The sequence below is a fragment of the Taeniopygia guttata genome, chromosome 14, assembly GCF_048771995.1.
Source record: "Taeniopygia guttata chromosome 14, bTaeGut7.mat, whole genome shotgun sequence".
NCBI classification, from domain to species: domain Eukaryota; kingdom Metazoa; phylum Chordata; class Aves; order Passeriformes; family Estrildidae; genus Taeniopygia; species Taeniopygia guttata.
In genome coordinates, this window is record NC_133039.1 from 9,394,944 (window position 1) to 9,408,245 (window position 13,302).

General features: G+C 39.4%; 1 protein-coding gene across 1 annotated transcript in view; it reads left to right on the plus strand.

Annotated features, from left to right (window-relative positions):
* SHISA9 (shisa family member 9) overlaps positions 1-11,395 on the plus strand; it is a 176,591-nt gene extending 165,196 nt beyond the window's left edge. The window contains 1 exon segment of the mRNA XM_002197627.7: positions 8,764-11,395. Coding sequence (XP_002197663.2) covers positions 8,764-9,131 — 368 coding nt within the window. The 3' untranslated portion in view covers positions 9,132-11,395.
* The last annotated feature ends 1,907 nt before the right edge of the window (positions 11,396-13,302 follow it).

Here is a 13,302-nt window from a genome sequence, read left to right on the forward strand (position 1 = left end):
AAGAGGGAGACAGGAAAAGAAGAAAAATTCATAACTCAATATGTATAACTATGAAATTACTTCATTCCTTTTTTTTTCTCTCCTGAGAAAAGAGTAGAAAAACATAACTTTCTAATAGAAACTACTTATGCCAGAACTATTACTATTTTGGGGGAAAAAGCAACTTCAACGCAGAAAAATTACTAAAAATCCTTTCAAATTAAAGCAGTTAAGAAACACATAAAATAAAAATAAATTAAGCAAAAAAGAGCCATTACATCCCTGGGACTTATTTTTTTTCATTTAACCAGTACAATTCAAAAAGCCTGTAGGCCTTTCTTCATGTCAAGAAATAATAGTGTAAACCTAGTATGATGGCAGTCGAAAGGCAGAAACATGCAAGTCTATTTCAGCACTAAAACCACATCTTAATTACATGTTCAGACTCCAAACTGGGTCCTCTGTGGTCTCATGCAGCTTCCTATGTGATCACATCTGGTATTTGCAGCTCATCTGTAGCTGATTCAGACATATGTAAGAGTTATAACCAGCAGTATACTAAAAGAAACAAAAATATCAATCAAAAGTATTAAAATTGAAAACAAAATTGAGCACACCAAAGAGCGCCAACAGCAATGTGTGAAAAGAAAATTCCATTATGCTCATGCTAAGAACAGTTATTACAAATAAATATGGTCAGGAATAGCAGAGCTGTTTCAATGTTAGATAAGGTAAATTGACACCTGAAGGAAAACCAAGCAGGCTTTCTTAGGTGCAAACCCCCTGCAGAACACGGTGAGCTCTGCTCTGCTGTGCCCCACGTCCCCCCTGTGTGCAGGAGCCAGGGCAGCCCCTGTGTGCCCCCGAGCAGCTGCAGGGAGCCCTGGCTGGGGCAGAGCTCTGGGTGCAGCTCTGCCTGGCAGAGCTCTGGGTGCAGCTCTGCCTGCTGCTCCTGCAGAGGCACACGGAGCAGCCCCTGAGGAGGCTCTGCCCTTAGACAAACAGAAGGTCCTCACCAACCAAAACGTTTGCAAACAATTTGGTGTTATTGTTGATGTATGGAAGCGTTGCAAAACTTCTGACACAATCAGATTTATCCTGAGAAGCATTAAAAACCACCCGGTGAAAAAGCAAGAAAGATTACTGGAGGAAGAAGTGGAAGAAGCCTTTTAAGCAAATCTCCTAAGTGTTAACCTCTTTGGCTTTGGACAGCATTTTCAGAAAGCAAGCCAAACCCTCCTTTCCTAAATCAGTTTATGCTGCAGTCATGCTTTATTCAGAAGTTAAGCATGACAGCATAACTCCTGAGATAGTTTCTGTTTCAAAAGGCAAGTTTTTATACCATATATAAGGTTTCCAGTAAAAAATCTGATAAATATGCTTAAAGGAGATAAAATTAAATAAATATTTCACTTTTCATATTTATTTGCCATTGTAGATGTCATGAAAGCCACCAGCTTAGAGGGTTTAAGGAAAAAAAATAATGAAAAAACAGATTTACAGTTACAAGACAGACACTGGCTGCATTTTCAAAGAAAATTCAGAGATTTTAATACATAATTCTCTTAGACTTCTTTTACAATTTTATCCCTTTGATCAAGAATAGAATTGATGCTCTTACTTTCTTCTAAAATTTATCATTCATTGTACAATACTGAACCAGCAGTTTAGCATGTTGGTGCTTGAATTTAAAATGTTAAATCACTTGAGGATACAACCAAGAAGTGTGATCTTTGTCTATCTGCATGCAACAGATTTCATGCTTGCTAAAAGCATTTACAATTCCAATGTTAATTTACCATGAATCAGCCACCATTTGTTTCCAGGTTAATGGAGCCTATACTCTGATTAGTCAGGAAAAGTCTTGTTTTTCGTATACTGGTTAGGTTCAAGTATCTGCATGCCACTGGTCGCTAGGTTAGGCAGAAATGTGTGTATGTCTGGAGTATTTTGATCAAAACAAAATCACAATATCACTGCAGCACTTTGCAAAATTGAATCATAAATATTGCAATTTAATACTATGTAAATCAATGCAGGCAAGTATAAAAAGCCCAGCTGGAAAATCTGTTTTACATGTCCAAGGAGAAACCTGCCTAAACTCACACAGTAAATAAACATTTGGGAAAAGAGAAAGAAAAAAACCAGACTTTGCAGTGCTGTGCTTTTTGGCACGTTGTCAGAAGAGGAACACTTCTGCTCCCAGACATGTGGCTACTTTTGTGTTCCAGGGAATGGCAATCCTGCTTCTGGTGAACCACACATCCTGTCTGATGCCTGAGGAGTCCATCAAAATCTATCTCAGTGATCCCAGCCAGGCAGCAGACGTTGCTGTGGGGGTTAAAGAGCATTGCTGAGACTGGAGGCTTCACTTACCCAGTCTAATTACATTCCTGTCCTAAACCATTCCTAATGCGTCTCAAAACCCAGAAATATTCTGGCCTCTTCAGCCTTTCATAAACTGTCATAAAAATAATCAAAAGAAGAAAAGAAATGTTTGGGCCTACATATTTATCTTTTTTCATGTCTCATATCTTGAAATAATTTTATTTCACTGGGAAAACAAAATGTAGTCTTGTGTCTGGAGGTGGACAAGCTCTTTTCAAACAATGTCTGAGAAGAAAAGGTTGATATGGTTTTTCTTTTCATGCTTGGTCTCTCTCCAGATCACTGTAAGAAATCAGTAAATAGATGAAGTGGTAAAGAGGGCCAGGAGAGGAATAACACTGAGCCACAAAAAGTAGGTTCTACAAAACTTATGTGGGGTTCTATGCATTATGTGTTTTTCTTTACCTCTTACAGTAGTAGGAAATAAAAACCGTGGGAAAGAATCCAAAGACATAAAATGGTCTTCATTTTCAGAATGTCTTGAATAAAGACAAAATGGTATTAAAAGAAAACCAAATATTGAGGACAGAAATCAATGCAGGCCACAGGCTGAATTCTGAGTTTTCAAAACTCAAAAAAAGAATGAGAAGGAAGGCTGTAAAAATTATTTTAAATGGCATTTGTCCTTTCTTGAGATTGAGTACGGTTTAAAATTGCCCCAACTTGTATAGAGCCACCCTAGTTCCTATGAGATGAGAACTGTACCAGCCATGAAACAGCCACACTCTGTCCTCTTGGCCACAGACAGATCTCTCACATCAACCTGCCCATTCTCCATTCTACCAACAGAATCCTGTCTAGCTGAAATTTCCCCATGCAGTCTGTTTTTCAACCCATATTGATATTATGCAGAGCAAATTCTTCTATGGTCCATGATAGTTGGTGAGCCATTTAATTCAAAACACAGGTCATTACTTATTTGTTTTACTGCATGGAATACATTTTTCTGTGAATTTATTGGATCCAATTCATACCTAGGGGCAGCTAATACAACCTCTGTCTGAGTTTTTTCTCCTCACCCAAGAATAAACTTGTGCTAGTGTACAAATGATATTTCTTTGATCTTCAGATGAAATCCTGCAAGAACTCTCACACAGAGCTGGTTTATGTCCCAGAAGCCTTTGAATATATTGTCTTAGATGCTACCTTGGAAAGGTAAATTAATAAGCAATCACACACTCAGAGAGGATCAACAGCACCACCAGAGGCAGCAGCCCAGTATTTCCCTGAGGAAAATTCTCGTGTTGTCTCTGAGTCAGGATTCATTACCCTTCTGTCTTTCCTTGAGTTTTACTTCCATTACTTAGAGAAAGAGAAGTTTCCCACAGCTTCAGGTAATGACACCACAGCCTCAGCAAACCCATGGCCGTGGAAGCAAAGCCTTGTTACAAACTGCTGTACAGAACATAGGGACAGCCTCACAGAGAAACTTCCCACAAACAGGCACTCCATTTCAGCTCTGGCACTGTAGCAATTCTGTTGCTGTCCTGTCCTCAGCACTTTCCACTGGCTTGCTTTCTTCATCGCTAGCCCTTCATTTGAAATAGGCTTTTTGGCTAGAATAAAGCTCTGCATTTCACAAACCAGTTCTTAAAATACATTCAGATAACAAATATTTCTGCAAACATCTAGTGAGAAACAGTGTCCCTACATATTTTGATATCTTTGACTGCAACTGTAAGCTCACATGGAAGTTTTGGGGTTTTGATTTTGTTCTTTTAGTGTCTTAAGAGCTTTTATAAGGGGTCACTCCTTTTGGATTCTCTTCTCTTACTTCAGAGGCTTCTTCCCACTCCTAGGAGCCTGTTTTCACAAAAACTGTAGGACAGCATTGTCTTTCAGGATTCTACCTTCTCCCACAGCTGTAAGTGGTGTGAATATTCAGAGCCGTGTTATGGACTCACAGAGAAAAGAGCATTGTCAGTTAGTAAGAGTTAAAACCACATGCAATATTTTACAAGAAAAAGAAAGCATTCACAATGACAAGGCATGGCCACATGACTCTATGCCACAGTGCTGACACAGTGACATTGAAGACTACTTAAGCTGGGGAACAGAACGTTACACAGTTTCAGGGCCACCTCTCAAATAGGGCTTATAGTCAAATAAGCTCACTGAAAAATTCTGGCCCTTTGGCAGCCACAAGGATTTTTGCCACTGATATTTAAGAAAACATATTTTCATCCATGGTATTTACTTGGTAAGAGACTCACTGGTTTCCATGCTTTTGTTACTTAACTATGGATTATGAAGAAAGATGTGAAACTTCCATGTCATGCCAGGCTCACACTTAAGGCTGGAAAAAAATTCATATTTCAACATTTTTTTCCAGATGAACAGTAAAACAGTAACTAAATTTATGGGTGTAGCACCTTAAAAAAGTAGAAACCTTACAGAAATATTGAAACTGAGAATATTTTTATAATTAGATATCTAGAAGAAGGAACACAATAACACTCAGAATTAAAGCCCTTCTATTATTATTTGGCTATGTTGTAATTATAATTTTTTATTTCTTTTTCAAACACAACAGTGATATCTTTAAATCATATTTTTACTGATCAAGATACAGAAGCAATGCAAAAGGCACTTCTATAGCACCTTTCTTCCAAAATCTCAGAATACTCTACAAATAGGAATTCCACTTCCTAACACAACTACCTCCTCCAAGGTGCTAACAGCTCATTTTACATCAGGTAAAACCAAGGCAGAGGGAAGTTGAGTCATGTACCGAAGGTCACATAACAAATCCATCCTCTAACTCCAAAATATCTTTTTGGATGTTTAAAGTCCACAAAATATTTATAGGGTCTGCTTAAGGAGAAAAACAAACTCCCTCAGATTCACAGTTGATTTTTAAAGTAGTTGACTTCAGGATACTATTAATATACTTTTCTTGGTAAAACATTTGTTACAAAACCATACTCAATATTACTGTTCTGAATCTTTTCTGCTTTGAAATTGAAAAGCAAAAACCTGTTTCTACACTGTAGTAGCATCAGGGCACAGCCACTGCTATTATGAAACCTGCATGAAAGAACAAGGATGGCACTAAGAGTTGCCAAAAGCCCTCTTGAACAACTGAACAATTCAGGTTTATCACTGCTGATTTTGCTCATATTTGCTACAAAATCTCTTCCCCCCACTTTTTGGTACCAGCGCCTGTGTGTCCACCTGCATGTGCAAGCAGAAAGAAAACAGGATGGAGGGAAGTTAAAACGTTCAGCTCAGGGTTACCTGCCACTGCCAACCCTGAATTCCGAGGCACAGGGAGGAGTCCTCAGGCAAAGCCTGCAAAGTGTTACTTGATCAGGAAAAACACAAACAGCAGCTCTCCCACACTGGCACTGCCACACAAAACACAAAATCAGCCACTTGGCAGATGTTTGCCAACTTTCTGCTTGACTTTGCTGATGAGGATTTACAGTTGACATCCTGGTTTGTTTTCTTCAAGCCCAGTTTCCAGAGAACAGTTGAGAAGTCCCTAGAAAGGGACTATGAACTATGTTAGTTAAAGCAACTCTAATGGAACCAAATGTACAGAATTAACTGTTTTCACTTTCTGTCTGGTTTTCCATAAGAAACAAAGAGTTGAAAATCTGGCATTATAACATAGCATAAACAAGCAAAGCCAACTTGACCTATGGCAGAGGCACAGTCCTTGTGAGGCTGATTTCTTCCTCCCTGTTTCAACAGTGAAGGTCTCCTTTATATACAACAGAAATACAATTTACTCTTCTGTAGGACATCATCCTCAGTGTGATTAGAGATCTGAGTGGCATATCTAATGTCTGATAAAATTCAGAGACCCAGGACAATTGCAGTGGGAAAAGGTGCCAGTGAGAAAAAGTTAACAGAAACTGAGGACATAGTGTGAGCTTGTTGTGGCCTCAAAGGCAAAAATGGCAGATAAAGCCAGGAAATAAAAATATCTGCAATTTCTGGTCATTATTTACATAGCTGCATCGCCACTACTATTCCTAGAAAAAGAAGTTGTTATTTACCTTGCAGCTGATTAAAGATCTTGGCTACAGAAGACAAATTGCTGCTACATAACTAATATAAAATTAAAACTACAAACATATACATTTACTCTATTCTTATGTTAGATTAGCTACATTTTTAATTTTTGTATGCAAATTAAACTAATTTAAATGTGAAACAGGCATACAAATGTATCTCTATTAAAAGCTGGACATAATTAACTGTGCTGAATTTAAATTATATAAGCTAGTGTGACTTTTCATAAATAGCCAAGGTCTAAATCATATGACATGGAAACTTGTTCCCCTAACAGCTGCCTGCAGTGCCTTTGATGTAAAAATTTATATAAATTGAGACCTGTGTGAATAATCACAGTGCCTTTTCTGCAACCATTTTTTTTTCAATTATCGATAACAGATTAATGAGATAATAGTAATGCAAATGCATTTCCAGCCTGTTTTTATTCATAATGGCTCTGTGACATTCAGAGAATATTAACAAATTAAAAGGACAAGCCACATGTAGAACTGGAAACAGCTCTTTCAGGGAGAAATAGGTACGACTTCTTGATTATTCAGATTACAGCTCTCTAAATGAAACAACTCACTCCAAAATCAAAGCAGAACTTCACAGACTCTTTGTAACACATGACAGGTCTATCAGCAATTACAACTGCACACCCTGGGCTGAAATGAGAGCAGGCCATTATCTACATTCTGTGATTTGTTTCAAGCAGAAGACACCTGTATGCTATAGAAAAGCACTCACTCAATGCCTGAAAATGGAAACAGATGGAGTTGGGTAAAACACACAAAGCCCAATCTGACAGCACAGAAAAGAGCAATTTCAGCCCACTGGAGATGAAACACCTCTTTAATGACACAATTAAGGATTTAAGAGCAGAGTCCAGTTGCACAGTCATTTATTCAAAAAATGTCATGACATAATAAATAGCAACTGCCTTTGGTAATATTCCTCCCTGTTGAGGGGCCAGGACAAGGGAGATGCACAATTGAAGCCTGATCTTTAAGATTAATATGAAGCTCCTGGGAATTTTTCCACCTTGCATAAAGATCCAGTTCAGAGCTAGAGACAGGGAGAAAATTCAAAGTGCAACAAAAGCCTCCTAGGAATACCCAGGCGAGAGCAAAATAAGGAAGTTACACAAAAAACAGTGCAGGGAATTAAAAACCTCATGAAGGCAAAAGGAGATGAGCTGCACAGACAGCTACATGTACCAGACTTCTCAGAGAAGCCTTACATGGCATGGCTTCAAGGAAAATGGATGGATACAGCTAGGGCACAGCAGAAGTCAAATCCAGGCTGACACAATATATATTCCAAGCACACCACTGCTGATTAACACAGTGCCAGTTGATCTACGTATTTGGCACTATCTTAAATGAACATCTAAATTTTTGAAGGGGGAAAATAAACACTCTTTACATAAAAGGAAAGATCTTAGAAAATGAAATTCAGTTAAGCTTCCCTTAAACCTCAGTCTCAAAATTGAAATGAGTTGCTGGATTTCTGCAGAATGTCTTTAGCTTCCTAAGCATGGTTCATACTTTCAAACAAGGCCAAATAAATGCCAGCAATAACAAACTTGAGCAGAAGCATGCACTGGAAGATATTTGCCTAGGAAATCACAGAGGGCAAAATCCTGATTTGAGAGCTGCAATGCAGTATTTGTGGGCAGGGGTGTTGCTGTATTTCTTAGTGACACTGACCCCAGAAAATTATGTCAGAACCTGGAATTTAGGATTTGCATGGTCTGTAAAATCACAGGGTAAATACCCAACCTTCAACGACCCAAAGTATTTTCAGCCCCATAAAGCCCCATAAAGCATTAGTGAACTTACAACCATTTAGGAGAACAGATCTCATTCTCAATATTGTCCTGAGGCATTATTGAACAGAAACGGGTCCAACTCATCACACACCACCAGACCTTACAGCTGGCTGGGTTAAAAACCAGCAGTTTAAATGCAGTCACTCTGCATTTAAAGGGATGTGCTCTCTCACAGCAGTGTGACCCAAGAGGCCTCAGTATTCCCAGGAAAGGCTGTGTACTTCTGTAGGATTCCTGAATGCTATGTGACATGAACAGTGATGAGATTCATAGGACTTCTCCCCATGATGTAAATAAATGTCAGCACAACCTGAGTGATTTGGGGCAGGGACAGTCCTTTCTTCAAGGGCAACAGGGTTTTGTCTGCATGTATGAAAGCCTGGCAAAATGGCATCCAAAACTCTGCTCCAGAGTGAAAATAAGGGCCAGGAGGTGGTGTGGATTTCTCTTACTGATGTACCAGTAAACGTTCTGGTCTGCAGATGTAAGATCTACTGCAAACCATTTTTCTTGTGTCCAACTGATTCTTTTTGCCCCCTGTCCCTTTTGACCCCAAATAGCTGACAAAGTCAACGATGACTTCTACACCAAGCGCCGACACCTGGCCGAGCTGGCTGCCAAGGGGAGCCTGCCCCTGCACCCGGTGCGCCTGGACGAGGAGAGGGCCTACACCATCGACAGCGGGCTCACCAGGCAGAACGGGAAATCCAGGATGGGCAAGATACACACACACCCCCTGGGCTACAACTCCCACTACAAGACCTGGGATCCCAACGACCCGTCCCTGAGGCGGCAAGCGTTCACAAACAAGGGCAAGCACGGCATGGGAGACCCAACGCTAAGTGACCCGCTGACCACCCGGAGCCAGCACTACTTGGGCCCACAGCCATACTTCATAACCAACAGCAAGACAGAAGTAACTGTTTGAGTTTGTTTTCTTTCTCTTTTTCCTTTTTTTTTTAATGAAATCCTTTAAAAACCACATGCAAATGTATACACAACACAAACACTCAACCAAAAGGCAAAAAAAAAAAAGAAATTAAACAACAAAAAAAAAGAGTAAACAGAAGGAAGGAACTTCCACCTGGACACTCGTGGTATCCAGCCAGCTGTAGGCCGAAGAGTGGGTTAATACCATTCAGCAATACACACTGAAGGTTGAATTATAAACTCCATTTGTATTTCACAATGGAACACAAACCCTTGTGACTAAATTTTTTTACTTGAAACTAAAATCCATGATGAGAAGTAGCACAATCTAGAGAAACTTTATGTCTGCTTAAACACTTACACTATGTTCCTGCCTTGAGACAGAGGAAGAGAGAGACAACAATATGCTGTAATATATTATTTCAGAGAGGAATTTTGTATAAAACCTATTAAGAATCACTAGACCTGTGAAAAACCGAGAGCAAACATCTTGGTATGATCCCTAACATCTACTATTGTATTTTCACACCATCCTATAGAGAACGCAAAAAATATATATACAATAAGGGATAAAGACACTTTCACAAGAAATTTATAAAGACTGTTATGATTAAGAGCATATGGGACCTTTCTGGCTGGTAGAGAATTCAGCAGGATGATAACAGCAGAAGATTTCATTTCAGTTTACTTCGTTTGATTTGAAATTTTTGGGAACCTCCAAAATAAGAAGAGACACTTCATATGACACAGAAAGCTGCTGGGGGGAAAAGGGCATCAGAATATTCCCTCTCAGTCCTCCTGTTTTCAGGCAGATGGTAACTATTCTCACTTTGCAGACTGTCAGGATTTTTTCTTCACCTAAATGTTTTGCCTATCTTCAACTGCTTCAGACTGAAATTAAGCGTGGGTGGTGCCTTTACTGTATTACTATTGTTCAATGACAGTCTTGTTCTTCAAAGTGACCCCTCTGTTCCTTTAAGCTATTTCCTCATGTTTTGCTAAGGATGACAAGGGTTTGCCCTGCTCAGCCTCCTCTGTTTGTTCCGAAAGGAAACTGGACTACATTTCCATGCAGTGGTTGCACAGTCAAGACTATTTAGTTAGCCCCTTCATTTTCCCAATTTCAACTTTTCCCCTCTAGTCTCTCATTTTGTATTTGCTTTTAGCCATGGTAGTTCTCTGTAGTTCAAGTAAATGTTATCTGGTAAATTGTCTCTATTGTTTGGCTTTCTCTAGTGGTGTTCCCTCTTGGTGGGCTGTGTGGTGGAAGAGGCTGGTCCAGCCTCAAACATCAGAGATCTGGGGTTAAACTAAACAAACAATTGGACTCATGGTCTTGACTGTGGTTCTGATGAGCAGGATGACTTGTTTGTGTGAATAAAACCAGTCAAACTGGGCACTGGTAGCAAACTCACAGTCCTGGGCCTTTAAAGGCTTCAGCATATCCACAGAGACAGAGTTGGGATGGGATGGCAGGCAATGCATTCAGTATTTCAGTAAATTCCTGTCCTTCCCCCAATGCAAGTCACTTGGCTAAATCCCAACTAGCTGTCCTACTACAGTTGCATTCTCACCAGCTGTCAATTCTTTGGAAGATTAGGTCTGGAAGAGTATTCAGGGAGGAGTGAGAACTGTTATGTTGTAAGAAGAATTGGAAGTGGCATTTCTTACTGTACTCAACTGACTGTCAGTGCTTCTGCTTAGTCAAGGATGCAAGGGCTAAGATTTTGAAATCTGGTTAAATGGAGATACCATTTTTTTTAGCTATATCAAGATTGATTTGCATCCTGAGAGCACCGGTATCTCTCCATAAGCGTGCTGCTAAATTTTATGATCATATGTTTTAAGACTATCAGAAGTGGACAAAACCCACAAGACAAATACTTTGCACACAACCCAGACTCTCCACTATCTTACTTTTATTCCTTTAATCTTTATTGCCTTCACAACTGGCTGACTTAATTTGACCCTTTATGGAATGTTGCTGTTAATCCATATGCTTTAGATACACATTACAGCTGCACTCTTAATTCACACAGGTTTCGTGTAACTTGAGCATATTTTATGTGGAAATATTTTAGTAACTGTATGTTCTGTAAGTAAACCCGTGTTAATACTTGTTAACTACAGAGTTTATGATACCAATAATACTTCCTACAATAAAATGTTTGTTTGTTTTTTAAGAATGTTTATTTGTAAACATATGTATTCACTATATTACTATGAATTTCTTACCTGGCAATAAAACTGATTCTAAGTGAATCCAACTTGCTGGCTCATTCCTAAACTTGTATCACTGCCAATTTTGAGTCTAAACTGAGCGTTTTGAGCATCTCACTGCAGCCAGTGGGATTCATATCAGCACAAAGGATGGTATGCCTCTGCAAGTGTGAACAAGGGGTTATTTGGAAACCAACTGCATGTTGTCTGCATTATGGAGCAGCTGGGTGATGTTTGAGGCTCCTTCCAGGCCCAACCATTGTGTGACTCTATGACTGCCTGTTACATACAATGTAACACAAGGTGCACAGGGATTGGCAGCCCTGCAAAACTTCATATGCCCTGTAACCCTCCAGGCACCACACACACCTTGTGCCACTTGATCAGTTAATTAATGTTTTGAGGCTAATTGCTCATAAAGCTGACAGAACCTTGGTAGAGGGTTTGGGTAGCTTCTTCTCCTTTCTTTGCTAAAACGATAGTGAATAAATTTCAGAAGAAGAAACAGGGAGTCAGGAAACCCAACTTCAGAATCCACTTATTGCATAACCTTGTGCAAATTCTTTACACAGTTTATAAACCTTTGGAAGCCATGACACATTATCAGAGGGAAACATAGATTCAAAATTCTCCAGAATTAACCTTTTTACAGAGTAGAAAAATCTCATTTTCTAATCCCATACACCTTTATGGGTGCCAGGGAATAGTGCACAAAAGCCCCATTTTTTGTTACAGAAGAATTTCCCTGTCTCAGGTACAACTACAGAAACAATCCTTTTCTGCCACAGGGCTTAGGAGAGACATACAGAGTCTGGTCAGTGCCAGGAAAATTCTGAGCAGCCTTGGAACCCCCAGGGAAGCCTGGGGAGCCCAGTGGAACACAAGCCTAACCTGGAGTAGACACAACTTCCTGTTACAGCTCCACCACCAGCCCATCTATGCACATGCTGATTCTAGCAGCAAATTCCTGACTGGAATCACAGATGGCAAAAGGGCCAACTGCTTTGCTAGTAGAAGTGTGTCAGCATACCTTTTGTTCTTTTAGGTACACGAAAATCTCCAAAGAAAACCCACTGGAATGTGATTTTGTGTCGCCACATGGTTTTTTCCCGCTTATAACAGCCTGACTCTTTTGACACCACTAGCAAGAATGCCACTGGGCTCCCATCAGCATTTCTTCCATAAGGCTCTTTGATTTAACACAGATGCAGTGACTGCAAACAGAGAAGTGCACTGTCAAGAAAGGATGATGTTCCTGCACAGAGATAGGGAGTCTAAAAGCCCAAAGGCTTCTGTTTAGAGCCCTTTACCCTGGAAACATATATTCTCATGACTAAATCTTCAGAGCATGGTCCTTGGCTTAGACAAACTTAAGATACGATGGCTTATATAAACAGAGGATCGGGTCTCATGAGATTTCACATTATGAGGTGTCTCCACGACTCACAACTTTAGATTTTAATAGATCTGGGAAAAGACTCATGCTTTGCTCTATTCTTATAGAATTTTGGGTTATTGAATTTTGGGTACTAAATAAATAACCCCAGTCCACAAATCCCTTTTGTACACAATCTTGAGCACTTTATTTAATCCCGGTCTCTATTCCTGAATACATGAAGGACTTCCAATGATAAATATAGTCTTCACTGTAATTATATCATCTTTCTATTTGGCATAGATAATTTTATTTTGCTAAAAACAGTTATGACAGGCAATATTATTGTATTAAACTATATAATTTCATATATCATCTGCTGCTGAAAATGTGATCATAGGATGAGTACCACATTACCAAAAAGTGAACATTGTTATTTTTATCAGTGGGAAAATCATACAGCTCTATTTTGAAAAGTGTCTGTAAAACAATCTTGGAATTCATGCTTTAGACATTTTCAGACTCAAATTTTGCTCAGCCTGCAAGCTAGGTGAGTCCTCATACCTGCCAACTT